Below are 15908 nucleotides of genomic sequence, written 5' to 3'. Positions count from 1 at the left end.
CAAAAAACCAAAAAAACCAAAAAACAAAACCAGGCAGTGACGGTGTGTACCTTTAAATCCAAACCTGGGTAAGCAGGCTGATCTCTGAGCTCAAGGTCAGCCTAATCTACAGAGCAAGTTCCAGGACAGCCAGGGCCACACAGAAATAAAAAAACAAAACAAAAAATGAACACCAGGCAGAAACTGGATCCCATGAATATAAATGGTAGCAAAAACTAAAGTTTCTAAAAAGATAACAAAAGGTGTAACTTCATATTTTAAGTATGTAACTATCTCCTAAGTTTGGTAAATAAAGTACTTCAACAAGTAACACAGACCAGAAAGAAAAAAAAAAAAAAAAAAAAGATCCCCAAACAGAAATAAAATAGTCAACCCTAGAGACTGGAACAGCTTTAGAAATTCAACAGACACCAAATTTGAGATTTTTCTTTTTATTCAACTTTAATTTTATATATGTAAGATAATTTCAAAATCTGTTGGGTCAATAAATGTTAAAGTATAAGCTGTAAAAATATATATATTTGAAACTGTAAAAGATCCAATTTGAATGTAAGAAAGCCTTTACAAAATTTCTGGTAAAACTTTTAACATTCAAATTCAGACTAGAATTCTGCAAAGTCAGATTAACAACCTTTAACGTTGAAATGTTGGTACATAATTTTAAAAAATGCCCACCACATTGAAGAGATTCATGCTATTAGTGTGTACCACACTGAGGTAAGTTTGTCAACCGGTTTAGTCATCTGCACTATTACTGTAAGTGCACACATAGCCACTGGGCTTCTAAACCACACAGACAGCTAAGGCAAATTTGCTCTTAAATGGACATTTTAAACAAAAAGTACAATTTATGTCAAGGTGGGTGGGGCATGAGGTCATGATTCTTCAACCTGGCAATGAGCTCAATAAGCTTTAAAGTTTTTAGACTTAATTGATTCAACCTAAAAAACCAGTATTTACAAATACACACTTTTATTCACAAGCATATAAATCAAAATATTGTACAAGAATAAAACTTTTATGTGCAGTGCAAATTCTCCATCCCACAGGTTTAATCTATCTATCTAGTTATTTATTTACTTACTTATTTTGTGGTACTAGGAACTGAACCTAGAGCCTCATGTATGCTAGGCAAGTGCTCTACACTGAACTACATTCCCAGATCTCCTTTCAAGTTACTGAAACAGGGCTCACTAAAAGTTGTTCAGGCGGGCCTCCAACTTGAGATCCTCCTGCCTCTGCCTCCCATGAAACCAGGATTATAAAAAAGTAATCAATACCAACAAGTGGCCTGCCTGAATAAAGATTTCGGGGTCAAAGACTATTTATTCATTAGTATTTTAAAAGCATGTGCTGGATAAGTTTGTTAGGTTACAAAGATTAATTTCATTTTACCTACTGGATTCCAATGAAAGCATTGCAGATGAACTTAGTATTGGAAGAAGACGGAAGGAGCACCTGGATATCTAAGATATAACCTATTAAGCAAGATATTACATAATTTAAAAGGCAAAGATATAAGATTTTAAGTTGTAGGGAAGGCAGTTGTTAAGAAAGACTTAGATGTTTTTGGAACTGCTGACTACAAACAAGTATAGTAGTCACTGACTGGGCAATGAGGCCTACTTCAGAAAACTGCTGCAACATGCAACCTCAGCATGTTAATAAATAGACACCTATACACACACTGACTACATAGCCTCATACATACAATCATACACAGTTAGTCTTATTATTCAACTATTTCATGTCTTTTGGTTAGGCAAATTTAATCTGCCATTCCCTAGCTGGACAGCTTCAATAAAAGCAAGTTTTCTAGAAAGATGAAAACTTCCATTATTTCTTTTACTGTGTGAGATGCAAAAATAGTTGTGTTGATTTTCAGCAGAGGCTGGGAAATAGGTCAGGAGTCTTCACCATCAACAAACCTCCAGGAACTGAGTGCTGTTGTACATTCTGAGATGATTCCGTATGAATTGCAGTTCATTTGTATTTCATCCCCAGAGTTACTTCATTTCAGCTTTCACCAAGTTAGGATTTTGGAAGAACACAGAAAGTTTTCAGACAGGATCCATTTCCCCAGTACTCAACCAAAATTGGAAAGAATCTCGTTTAAATGAGAGGCGCTCCAAAACACTTCCTGCACCACTCCACACTGATACTGGGTGGGGCATCGATTCTCTGTAACCTTTCAAGACTCTCTGAAGGCAGACTTCTGTATGCGAGTCCATATTCATTGTCAAAAGCCTCTGAAAGACATTTTCAAAAATGCAATTGTAATTTGTTAGTGGAACAAAAGCTATGTACTTTAAAAAAATATACTGGGTCATGTGACACGGATTACATTGCTTATTTAAGTTGTGATTATTTAATATCTTGTTAGAAGTTTTTAGGGTAGAGTGGAGTAGGCAATACAGGGCCGCAGCATTTGTGTGGAGATCAGAGGACAATCTGAGGGACTCAGTTCTCTAGTTCCATCATGTGGGTACTGGGGATGGACTCCAGTAAGCCACCTCCCCTGCTGTCTTATTGTAAGACAGCCTTACTAGTATAGAGCCCCCCCCCCCCCCTGCCCTCCAGCTTGTAGTCCTCCAGTCTTAGCCCAGGTGCTGAGAATACAGGCTGTGCACTGGGCCCAGCTGAAGGCAGTGCTCGGTCTTACTTTCCTTTTTAAAGAAAGGTTTTATTTTAGCTTACAGTTCCAGCGGGACAGTCTGCAATGGTGCGGAAGGCACGGCATGACATGACAGCAGGTGTACAAAGCTGTCCAGTCACACTACAACCTTTTTAAAGGCAACTACTAATGTCAGCTACATTTTCTTTCCTTTTTTTTTTTTTATGCTGATGAATGAACCCAGGTTCCTGTACGATAGGCCAGTGATCTAACACTCCCACCAGCTCCCCTTAAAAAACAAACAAACAAACAAACAAACACACAAACAAACTTTAACTTCAAAAATAAAACTAAAATTTTTATTGATCGCCCATGAACTTACCAATATCAATGTTTTCTCTCCCAAGAGACACTAATGATAAGAAAAGGATTTCTCTGTATAAACTCCTATTAAGAGAAAAAAGAAAAGATTCTCAAGTAGTCAGCAAAGCAAGCAAACGCACACAGACTGGATGTTGATTTGGGGGTTTCTTTGTGACAGAGGTCACTCTAGTCCAGGGTGGTCAGGAACTTACCGTGTGGATAAGACTAGCCTCAAGCTCTTAGCCATCTTCCTGTCTTGCCTAAGTGCTGAGACTACAGATATGAACCATTACAGCTGGCAGTACGCAGTGAAAACACAAACAACTCTATACTTAACTAATAGCTATATAATTATTTCCTACTTACATGTTAACACCACAGGATGGAAACTAGTTGAATGATACACTAAACTTGATATTATAAAAAATATCCTGTGAGCCTCTAATTCAAATTTTAAACTTTTTTAAAAAGTTAAGGGGGTTGGGCAGTGTGGCTCTATCACACAGCCCTGGCCGAACATGTACAAGGCCTCCTCTGGGTCTGAATACCAGTATTATGGCTCTAGGGCTGCAACATAGTGGCACTGTGTTTGTCTACCATGCACAAGGGCCAAAGAGTAACCCTTATCTACCAAGACAAATATTAAAAAATAACGATGAGGTGGACTTGCAAAATGAATTTCCTGTCCTGGTGGCACATGCCTGCAATCCCAGCACTTGGGTGATAAAGAGAGGAAGATAAGGAGTTCAAGTCCAGCCTGTATCAAAAAATACATTAGGAAGCAATGCAAATTCTAGTTTTGCCTCATATGAAGCTTTCTTTAGGAGCTTCAGAAACAGTAAAGGACATTCAAACCCTTTTTAGCATGCAAACCACAGGCGCAAGTTACTCCTGAGCCTTCAAAGTCATCTCAACTTCAACATTAGATGCTAAGTACAGGATCAGTGTCAGAGTGAATTCTTGTTCTATCACTTCTGAGGTCATCAATAGGGCTATGAGGAAGAAACTCCAAAAAGGACTCTGGGAATTGGTGTGTGGTGGCACATACCCCTGATCTCAGCACTTTGGAGGCAGCTGCAGGCAGATCTCTGTGAGCACAAGGACAACCTGGTCTACATACTGAGTTCCAGACCAGTCAAAGCTACACTGTGAGAGACCTTATCTCCAAAAAAGAAAAAAGAATAGGACTCTGGGAAAATTCATAATGTTTGATATAATTATGCTCCATTTCCAAAGCTTGCACAGTAAAATTCACTTAGTCAAGATGGGAATGTATACTGATCCTAACAAAAAGATAAATAAATAAGGAAGAGACTCACATCTGAGTTCTTCATTACTTTTATCTCTTTCCTAAACCAATTCTACTTCTAATCTCATAATCTTTTTATTTAACAAGAAAAAACTGTGTCGTCATCACAGGATGGCACATACATACTTTTGTGTATCAAAATTTGGAAATTAACAGATCTCCAGTGAAATTGTACATTTGTGATGAGATATGAATGTATATATTTGAATAGCACTTATTTCTTTTATAATCAGAGGTATTACATATAACATACATGCTCATGTGGCCTGGACGGGCAAAGCAAGCCCCAGAGAACCCCCTCCCGGTGCCTGCTGGGATAATCTCTTGTGCACTGTATATGAAGCATCACCTATCTCAGTGTTTTGTAAACATCTCCAACACCTTCTGATTGATTTAATAAAGAGTTGATGGCGTCCAGCAAGGCAGGAAAGGATATTCTAGGTAGGAGAAAGGAACTCTGGGAAAGAATAAGGTGAGAGATTCACCAGCTAAACTCAGAGGAAGAAGCAAGTCTTGGTACTCAAGAGATAACCAGCTATGTAATAGAACATAGATTAGTATAAATGGGTTCAATGTAAGTATAAGAGCTAGTTGGGAAAAAGCCCAAGGTAAAGTCAAGCTTTTTTCTTTTTCTTTTTGTAAAGATTTACTTATTTATTATATATAAGTACACTGTAGCTGTCTTCAGACACACCAGAAGAGGGCATCAGATCCCATTACAGATGGTTGTGAGCCACCATGTGGTTGCTGGGAATTGAACTCAGGACCTCTGGAAGAGCAGTTGGTGCTTTTAACCGCTGAGCCATCTCTCCAGCCCCAAGCTTTCATAATTAACAAAAAGTCTCTGTGTTATTACCTGGGCAGCTATCAGGCAGAGACATTCAGGTGACAGGCAATAGGCTGACCCTGGTTATGGAGGTTGCAGATGAGTGGGACCCAATTGTGTGAACAAGGGACAGCTGGCCCTGATACTTGTATGCCATGAGGTGGAGATGAGACGCCACCCCACCTTGTCCTTTGCCACCTACAGCAGGCAGAAGAGATGGCCCTATCGATATGGGCATGGATGAGCCAGCCCCAAGAGCATGAGAGCCAGTTCTCTGGCTCTGCCCCTTGTTGGCTGCTGCCTTGGGTGAGCTAGCCAAGGACAGTGCTGGGAAGCTTGCCCTATGGTGTGGGTGCTAGAGAGCCAGCCAGCCGATCATCTCAGCTACCTCCCAGGTCCAAATCTTGGACATTGAGTTGGCCTCAATGAACTGCAGGAACACATGAAGGGGCCAGTCCTGAAGATCCAAAGCTGCAGGACCTCTATGATACAGGGCAACAACAAGATAGCTGAATGGAGTTCTGATGAGGATTTAGCGTTGATAGAGGAGTAGGAGCCAGAGGCCTGGAACCAGACCAATTCCTCATTGTAATGATCATTTGCAAGTAAAGAAATGTGGACAAAAGGGTATACTGTGTGACATATACTGTAGGATACACTGTCACACAGTACAGCTTCTACAGTGAGATATTTTTTCCCTTCTGCCAGGGAGATTACAAGGATGGAAGGCAAGTTAGAAGGGACAGGGAGATGAGTGGGATTGGGTGTATGATGTAAAATTTACACACACACACACACACACACACACACACACACACACACACACACACACACACACACACACACACAAAATCAATCAAATGTTAAAAAAAATCATAAAATGCTAACTAACTCAAGTGGAATCAAGTGAAAGATAGAGAAATCGTTACCTCTGCCGTTTCGTGCCTGGCTTCATTTGCTGGGAAAGCAGGTTGATGGGCTTGAGAACGTCATTCTGCTGGATGCTCTGCCTGATCGTCTCCACTAAAGCGCTGGCTGCCTGCTGCTGCTCTGACAGAAGTGACGGCTTCTTCTCAGAATCTAAAGGACGATACTTGCAGAGTGAGTTTTCCAAACAGTAACAAGTTTCCAGAGCTGTGTCACCTCCCCTTGTCTACTCAATATCACCTCCCACTTGCCAGGAAATCATGTGACAGTGTGCTTACTAAAACATATTCTCTGTTCTTTTTAAATACGATAACCTTCTTCCCTTTTCTCCAATTTACAGTTTCTTCCCAGAGGCTAGGGTGTGATACTAAATTCCAGAAACTGTAATAAGACCAGGGAACAACTTTTACTTATCATAAAAGTGAATATACCAGAAGGAACCAGAACCCTGATGAAAAAGGAATTGCTTAGAAACTATTCAGTTCATAGTTAAAAGTTTTATTAGAAAATATAAAAATCATAGGTTGGGTGGTGGCTTTAATCTCAGCACTTGGGAGGCAGAGGCAGGTGGATCTCTATGTTGAGGCTAGCCTGATTTACAGAGTCAGTTCCAGGACAACTAGGGAAAGACAGAGAAATCCCGTCTCAACCTCCCTGCCTCCCAAAAAGAAAAATGGTTATGTGCTTACAAAGAATATAAGTTCTAAAACATAACCATGAGAAAGAACTCTTTACTACCTGTTTATGCCACTGTACTTTTCATATTAATTATTAGAGCGCTTAACCTTATGTTTACAGACTTCATAGGTTATAACAGTGTGATGGAGTGCAGTTGAGTCATATGCAAACACTAAGCATGCATACATGTATAAAGTGTGTGCTTAACCTTATGTTTACAGACTTCATAGGTTATAACAGTGTGATGGAGTGCAGTTGAGTCATATGCAAACACTAAGCATGCATACATGTATAAAGTGTGTGCTTAGGCTGGAAGAAAAGGATGCTTTGATGCAGATCATTTCAGGACTTTTACCCACTATTAGCATGAGATGACAATACGATCTAATAGGTTCTCGGCTAGCCTACTCTCACGTCTAATACTTGTTATAGAATAATGTATTTCTCAAATAACATAGCTGCCAACTAAACTAGTAAACTCCTCATTTTCAACCAATCTAACAGCACAGCTCTCTACCATCACTGGCTCTTTCCTACTGGTTAATCTCAGATGTGATCTTTATGCCAACAGTGACTTTAGAGGGAAGTAAAAATATGCAACACCATTTTCATTCCCTCAGGCACCCCTTTTGAGATAGGATCTAGCTATGTAGTCCAAACTGACCAGAACTAGCAATGCCTAGGCTGACCTTGAACTTGTCATTTATCTTCCTGCCTCAGCTTTCTGGATGCTTGAATTATGGGCATATACACCACCATACCTGGCTAAGGAATTTCTGTGCTAACACAAAGCTGCTCCTGCTTCTTTCTGCCTTTCTTTCTTTCTTTAAAATTTATTTATGTATATGAGTACACTGTAGCTGTCTTCAGACACACCAGAAGAGGGCATCAGTTCTCATTAACAGATGGTTGTGAGCCACCATGTGGTTGCTGAGAACTGAACTCGGAACCTCTGGAAGAGCAGTCAATGCTCTTAACCCCTGAGCCATCTCTCCAGCCCCGTAAGTGTATTTCTATGTTTGATTTGGTCTGATGGCTTTGTTACTATGGTTTATTTTCCCACCAGAGTGGTACTAAAGATTGAGCCCTGAAGGGAACACTGCTCACTAAAACACATAAATAATACTTACCGGAAGGACATCCATACCAATAGATGTGCAAATTTCAAGACATAAAAACAAGAAAGGAAAAAATGGCAAAAACAAGTTATGCCACCACTGCAAAGTCTGACTCAGAAGGATCTAGGAAGACACAGGTCAAAACTTGCCTGTGATATGATGCAAAAAGTTGTCCCCAAATAAAGACAACAGAAACACCATACAACAAAACAAAACAAAAGGTCCCCAAAGTACTGTGAATCCTCCAAAAGACCTTAAATTCTCAATTACCAAATTCAGATATGCTGAGGTGGTAAAATGCTGGATAAAGAAAATCTAAAAGCTTATCTCTGAAAAGGATCAATGTTTTCAAGGAGAACACAAACAAACAGATGAGCCGTGTAGTGGTGGCCCTCACCTTTAGTCCTAGCACTTAGAAGGCAGAGGCAGTCGGATCTCTATGATTACGAGGTCAGTCTGATCTACAGAGCAATTTCCAGGACAGTCATGGCCATACAGAAAAGTCATGTCTCAAAAACAAAGACAAAATAAAACAAACAAACAAAAAGCAGAAAATAATTCTAAGACATAAATTTTAAAAAGTCAGCAATATAGATGAAAAGCTGTCAACATGGATTAGAAATTAAGATTAAAAAACCAAAACAAAACCAGCTGATAGAGATGAACTCGGGTCAGATAACAAACACGAAAGAAAACACCCTGTCAGCAGAGAAGGATACAATAGAAGAAAGAAGATCAAGAATATGGAATAGGGGACAGGTTGAAGAAAGGTTATATTCAGATACCAATAAAGGATGGATGTATGGGTGGGTGGATGGATGGATGAGTGGGTGGATATATGGATAGGTGGATGGATAGATGGTTAGATGGATGGGAGGGTGGGTAGGTAGAGAAAGCCATCAAGATGGCTCAGCAAAACAAAGTCCTTGCTGAGTACTTCCTAAAATGTAGGGAAATAGATATCCAAGCACAAGAGGCATTTAGAACCCAAACAGACATGGCTATCAAAATAATCCTCCATGACACTTTTTTACTTAAAATGCTAACTACAGGGAAAAGAGTAAAATACACACACACACACACACACACACACACACCAAGACAGACAGGCATGCAAGCAGACACACGAAACTGAAGTGAAAACAAGAAGTCTATATACATATCTGAGAAAGAAGACTTAAAGCCAAAGGTAGCATAAAGGTCACTTTATTTATTTATTTATTTATTTATTTATTTATTTATTTATTTAGTGATTGATTGTGTATGTTTGGGGACCATGAACGTTTGGAGGTCAGAAGTCAACTTTTGGGAGTCCATCTCTAGACTGAACTCTGATGGCCAGGCTTGATGGCAAGAGCTTTTTAGCTGTTGAATCACCCTGCCGTTTTGTCTTGGTCTGTTCATTCATTCCTTTGTTCCATTCACTCATTTATTTGGTTCTCTGAGATTGAGTTTCTCTGTGTAGCACTGGCTGGCCTAGAACTTGCTTTGTAGACTAGGCTGGCCTAGAACTTGCCTCTGCCTCCAGAGTGCTGGGATTAAAGGCACTGTTTTGTCTTTTTTAAAGATAGTGCCTCAGGCTGGAGAGATGGCTCAGAGGTGAAGAGCACTGACTACTCTACCAGAGGTCCTGAGTTCAAATCCTAGCAACCACATGGTGGCTCACAACCATCTGTAATCTGGCACTCTCTTCTGGTGTATCTGAAGACAGCTACAGTTTATTCACATACATAAAATAAATAAATCTTTAAAAAAGAAAATAAATTTCTTTTAAAGACAGCATCTTACCATGTAGTGAGTCCTGGCTAGCTTAGAACTCACAAAGATTCACCTCTGGAATTCCAGGATTTAAGGAATGTGCTGCCAAGCCCAACTCTATTGTTTCTTGTTTTTTTTTCTTTTGGTTTGGTTTTTCAAGAGAGGGTTTCTCTGTATAGCCCTGGCTGTCCTGGAACTTACTTTGTAGACCAGGCTCGCCTCGAACTCAGAAATCTACCTGCCTCTGCCTCCCAAGTGCTGGGATTAAAGGCATGTGCCACCACCACCCGGCCTATTTGTTTCTTTAATTCTCTTTTACTTACTCAAGTTCCTCCAAGAGACATACAGAGGTTCTCCTGGTTCCTGATGAAGGTTGATATTATCCCACAGCAGTTGAATATACACCAGTTTGCTGTCCTGGGACAAAGATGATAGAGGAAGCTAAAAGAGATTAACAAAATTAATTTTCCAAATAAAATGTTACCAGCAATAAATTATAGACTCAAAATTAATTTTTATGAATGCCTGATGACAAACTTATTATTTTCTGGCGCACATGTTTTGTTTTTGTGACATGAAAAGACTGGATGGATAATCTGGTAAACGGTACAAAGGCACAAAGATATAACCATCATTACAGCCAAGTCTGTTACTTTTATGAGGTATCTTTTTCTACTCATTATTTGTTAAAATAAACAAGTCAAACAGGGGCCTGGTGTCTCCCAAAGTTCAGTATTATAAAATAGAGGCAATGCCAGCATCTCTTGGTCTGCAGTCAGTGACCCCAGCATGGGCTCTGGAAGGCAGGCAGCTGGAGTGATCTTAGTGTAATCACTAATTAGAAATTTACCTTACACAAACACTTCCCTAAGTTTTAATTATATTATCTGAAAATTATGAATAAGATCTTTCCAATAAGATAGCTGTGCATTTTTCAGGAGAAAATATAGCTAATGAGGGTTGGAGGGATGGCTCAGTGGTTAAGAGCACTGACTGCTCTTCTGAAGGTCCTGAGTTCAAATCCCAGCAACAACATGGTAGTTCACAACCATCTATAATGAGATCTGATGCCCTCTTCTGGTGTGCCTGAAGACAGCTACAGTGTACTTACATATAGTAATAAATAAATCTTTAAAAAAATATATATAGCTAATGATAAAAGCTTCCTTTTCTAGCCACCAGCACAGCAAGACAGAGCAACCTAAATCCAGGCTATATTGACACGCACATGTGGAATCACTATATACAATTCCATGAGCTCTAAGAGAGAAGACACTCTCTTGCTACCAATTTTTTCCTCACTGCTGGCTGGGATGTGACTTTGATAGCCTGAAGACAGCAGTCAGTTATCTTAGACCAGAAAACCTTAAAAATGGAGAACACACACAACTAAGAAAAAACAAAACAAAACCAGAAGACTCTCAGCCCAAACACTACCACCCCATCCAAAGTTCCTGCTCCTCTGTAAAGCTCCTGCTATCGAGTTCAGTAGCTTGGGGTTCAGCCTACTCAGCTGCAGCCGTGCAGGCCCAGTGCACACGTACCCACCTGCACACCTCCATTACAATGCTCAGAGGTGAGAATAAGGCCTGGCAAGTTGCTAGGAAGGTCCAAACGTCTGAAATACCAAACCAGGTTCCAGAAAATGATTGGGTGTTGATTGATGAATGAGGATGTATGGATGACCTGATCACCTTCATTTTCTAGCAAAGATTCAAGTTCCTTCCGAAGCACTAGAGGACTCAAATAGGGCACAGACACAGGAGGAGGACTGGGTCGCTTGCCTAGATGGTCCTTTAAAAATAGACAAAAAGTGGACATTATCACTCTGTATGCTTGCCAGTATAACCTCTGCAGTGACGTTATACTTCTCTATCCTGTTAAAACTGTCATTTCAGGGCTATTATTATATGTAGTAAAACATGCGAATGAACCAAGGAAGAGAACGCCACTAGATTATACTTAAGCTAAATTTTATAGGAGAAAATTGATAATCTATATTTCAATAGACTCTTTCACAATGCTAAAAGGTGGAATAATTTTTTGTTTTCTTTGTTAGCTAGGAGTTGTGGCTGGCAGAGACAGACTGCTCCAAGTGTGAGGCCAAAGAGACCTATTGAATTCAAGGTCAGCTAGGATAGAAAGAAAGATGTCTCAAAAAGGCAAAAAATTTAAAAGTTTTAAATTTAAAATTTCAATTCATGTGGTTTTTTTTTTTTTCTTTGTTTCTTTTTCGAGACAGGGTTTCTCTGTATAGCCCTGGCTGCCCTGGAACTCACTTTGTAGACCAGGCTGGCCTTGAACTCAGAAATCTGCCTGCCTCTTAAATTCATGTTTTAAACAAAAAAATGTGAAAGTGTAAAATCCAACACGAAGGCTCACAACCTCAAAGTAGCTATTTCAGATGCATAAAAGATATATAGACTTTGGATCTGGCAATTTTTGGCATCTAATATTTTTTATATCCAAGTTTTTCTAAAAGTTAATTTTAGAATTAAATTTAAAATTTTAAAAAGTTAAATTTAGAATAAAATTAAAACAAACAAACAAACCCTGAAGCTAACTATGTTTCTAGATTCAAATGCCAATTTGTAAGGTTGCAATCAACCAAATCAGGACTGTGGAAACCTCTCATATCTAACTGGGAGAAAAAATGGTGCCTGTAATTTAAAGACTAAGTGCCCCAACCAAGCAAGGCTGACTTTACTTTAACCTTGATGTCTAAGACCACATCGTGCCCCAGAAATACTTCTGACACAACTTTCATGATTAAAACTCTGAACAAAGACTGAATATCCTAATGATTCCCTAGTTTAGGGTATAATATTGTGATTATATTTGTTAAAGTCATCATTTACAGATACCTGCTGAAATATTTATATGTAGGATAGACATTGCTTGAAATTGCTTTTAAAATAATTTAGGTATAGAAAAGTTAATAAGGATTTTCATAAAACAATAACCAAAAAATGGCCATAAACTAAAAATTACTAAAGGTAGCTGTTGGGTCAAGAGACTTAATAAGCTGGGTACATAAGTACATACTATTTGGATGGCAGAGGCAGGAGAATATCTGTGAATTTGAGGCCAGTCTAGCCTATATTGTGAGACCTTGTCCATTTTTGAAAATTTCAATGCTAAGGTTTAAGCTGGGTGTGGTGGCTCATGCTTGTAAGCCGGCACTTGGGAGGCAGAGGCATGAGGCCCCCACACACTTGAAGTTAGTCTCATCTACATACAAAGTTCCACAACAGTCAGAGCTACACAACAAGATCATGTCTCAAAAGCCAAAACGCATGCACACAGGTACAGTTTCTGTTTGAAAACCCTTCTGTTTCTTTATAGACTTTTGGGACAGGCACACACAATCACACCTGGCAGTTTCCTATGTTCCTATGTGTCTGAGTATGTGCAGCACATGACACTGTCTCCCTCAACAGTCTCTACCTTATTTTGTGAGACAAAGTCTCTCAGTGAACCTGGAGCTCAACAATTCAGCCTGGCTGACTGACTAGCAAGTCCAGTAACCTTCCTGTCTCCATGCCCACAGTGTTTGGATTATTGGCCCGGGCCATCCCACACGGCTTCAACACTGGTGCAGGAGATCTGAGCTCCTGAGTGGTCACGCTTATGCAGCAGCATTTTAATGGTTGAGTCATCTTCCCAGCACACAGGATCTTGCCATGCAGTTCTACCAGGCTTAAAATTCACAAAGATGAATTTAATCCTCCTGTCTCCGCCTTAAGTGCCACCAAAAAAATTTGTACTTTTCACATGATACCATGGAATTGTGGGATGTTCCAAGCTATATATTACACAAGTATATGGTGTGGCTCTAACAGTACATACCACATCTTCCTGCAGACTGCTTGGAAGACTGACTGTTGAGACGCCATGAAATGGTCGCTGGGAGAAGTCGATATTCTGCAGAGGGCCTCCAACACTGTGACTTCGAGTCAAAGATACGTTTCGCTTAGATAAACTGTTAGGCACAGATGACATTTTCACACTCTGGACATCACCATTGGTTTTCTTTATTTCATCACTGAAAAAAAATGAAGCAATGCTAATCATGAAAAATTCTAGAGAGGTACAGTATTTTCTACAGTGGATTTAAATGGTCTGAATCCCCCGAGAAGGACTGGCATCTGTAAAAGATTAAGTGTGGGGCTAGAGAGATGGCTCAGCAGGAGCTCTTCCAGAGGTCCTGAGTTCAATTCCTAGCAACCACATGGTGGCTCACAACCATCTGTGATGGGATCCAATGCCCTCTTCTGGTGTACTTACATACATAAAATAAGTAAAATTGTTAAAACAAAAACAAAGCATGTACTTCTGATAGCACGGAACAATTTTATATCTATAAATAAAAGCCTTAAATGTGAAGCTGGAGGTGGGGCTCAGTGGTGGGGCACTTGTCTCCTGAGGCCTGCTCAATCTCTAACCATCTCTCCCCATGGAAGCATTAAACATTCCCCAAGCATTCTCCTAACCCTGGTCAGATGGTGACGGGTATACAAGGACATGATATTAACAAAACTGTCTATTTAGCTGTTTTATTGAACCATAACTTAATCTTTATTAAACACAATCTCTAAGAAGTACTTGTCCATGTAAGTAAATACAGATTTGCTGGGAGGCTTTTGATTTATACCAGGCTACGATCTAACTAGAAACAGATAGAATACTATTTACACTGGCAAGGGGCAGGGATGGGACAGACTGGACTTGAATTTATAATCTTCCTCATTCAGGCATGTACCACCAAGCCCAAGCATGACATCCCCATGTCTTTAGATGCAGAATGTTCACAGGAATACTGCATTTCTCTTCTTACAGTGAACTCTACGAACTCTTCAATACCTTGATTCGACTGTATAACTTGCTTCTTCTGTTATGGTCTCACTGTGTTTTGAGAAATCCATAAAGCTGATCAGGTCAGGTTCTGCTGAACTGGACGTGGGTTTGTGTTCAGAGGGCTCACTGGCTGATGGAATGCTGCCGCTTTGTAAACTGTCACCAGACGTGCTTGGTTTCAAGAAAAAGCTAAGAAAGAAAGAGAAAGGGGAAAAACGCTTAAAACAAATCTCCAAGTCTAGGTTAGCTCAGTGAGTAAACATGTTTGCCATGTAAGACTGAGATCCTGACTTGGATCCCTGGAACCCACAGTGGAAGCAGAGAAACAACTCTGGAGAAGTCGGCCTGTGACCTCCACACACACTCCTGTTTCTGCATATATACAAACACACACTCATATCTATAATATATATGTTTTGTTTTATTTTTATTTTTTATTTTGAGACACGGTTTCTTTGTGTAGCCCTGGCTATTCTTGAACTCACTCTGTATACCAGGCTGGCCTCCAATTCAGAGATCTATCTGCCTCTGCCTTAAAGATGTGAGCCACCACCACCAGGCTTACAATATATGTATTTAAAGCAGGGTCTTCTTGTGTATAGCCTTTATTGGCCTGGAATATAATATGTAGACCAGGCTGGCCTCCAATCTCTGATCTCTGTGACACCAAGTGCCTCTGCCTCCAGAGTACTGTGATTAAAGGCATGTGTGACCAATTCTCTCCGCTTAAATCCCCATGTCCTCAAATAATCATATTTAGAATCCCTGCTCTATAGTAAAACATCATTAGCTGGGAATCCCCAGGGACATGTTCCCTTCTCAGATGCACACCTCTGCTCTCCTCCCACTTTCCATCCTAAGATCTGCAAATAAGAGGGCTATGGTGCTGACTGCTGACACGATGAAAGAAAACGATGAAAAGGGAAAACAAGACATTCCCTAATTTAAAAAAAGTCACGGAGGCTGGAGTGATGGCCCAGCACTTAGGAGCACTTGCTGCTCTGCAGAGGACCTGAGTTTGGTTCCCAGAACCCACATGGTGCCTTACTTACTATAAAACTCCAAGCCCAGGGATATTCCAGTGCTCCCGGGGCACCAGGCAGATACACAGTGCATATACATATGTGCAGACAACAAAATACTCATACATATAAAATAACTAGAGGCTGAAGCAGGAAAACCTTGAGTTCAAATTCAACTTGTGCTTTCTGACAAGATCCTGTCTCAACCACCCCCAAAGCAAACACAGGAATGGGTAGGGAGGCAGGCTTGAAGGCTGGCTCCAACAGTGTTTCAGGTTGACCTTGCTGGGCACTGTGTAACCTATAAACTCAGTTGTTAATTTATGCTGCTCTTTAATTGCTCATAATGACACGTTTATAGACCTCCATGTTGTGTTCTTATTATTTTCATCCTCTCTTTGCTTCTTTCTTTGGGTAGGACTGGGTGACAATAGGG

The 15908-nt window shown here is 40.1% G+C and overlaps 1 protein-coding gene across 6 annotated transcripts in view; it reads right to left on the bottom strand.

Annotated features, from left to right (window-relative positions):
* Nucleotides 1–415: 415 nt before the first annotated feature.
* Dennd4c (DENN/MADD domain containing 4C) overlaps nt 416–15908 on the bottom strand; it is a 102086-nt gene continuing 86593 nt past the window's right edge. For 3 of the 6 annotated variants that reach the window (XM_006538023.4, XM_006538024.4, XM_006538025.3), the window contains 7 exons: nt 14457–14639; nt 13443–13638; nt 11142–11387; nt 9917–10034; nt 6042–6192; nt 2997–3061; nt 956–2249 (listed from right to left, as the gene is read on the bottom strand). In XM_006538023.4, the coding sequence (XP_006538086.1) occupies nt 2113–2249; nt 2997–3061; nt 6042–6192; nt 9917–10034; nt 11142–11387; nt 13443–13638; nt 14457–14639 (1096 nt within the window). In that variant the 3' untranslated portion in view covers nt 956–2112. Of the gene's footprint in view, nt 2250–2996; nt 3062–6041; nt 6193–9916; nt 10035–11141; nt 11388–13442; nt 13639–14456; nt 14640–15908 lie in introns of those variants that run through there. The other 3 variants (XM_006538022.3, NM_184088.1, XR_390327.4) reach the window with 2 other exon arrangements.

Source organism: Mus musculus, chromosome 4 (genome assembly GCF_000001635.26).
Source record: "Mus musculus strain C57BL/6J chromosome 4, GRCm38.p6 C57BL/6J".
Classification (NCBI taxonomy): Eukaryota; Metazoa; Chordata; class Mammalia; order Rodentia; family Muridae; genus Mus; species Mus musculus.
Note: the sequence above shows the minus strand (reverse complement) of the source record. Positions and strands in the feature narration are given on the sequence as shown.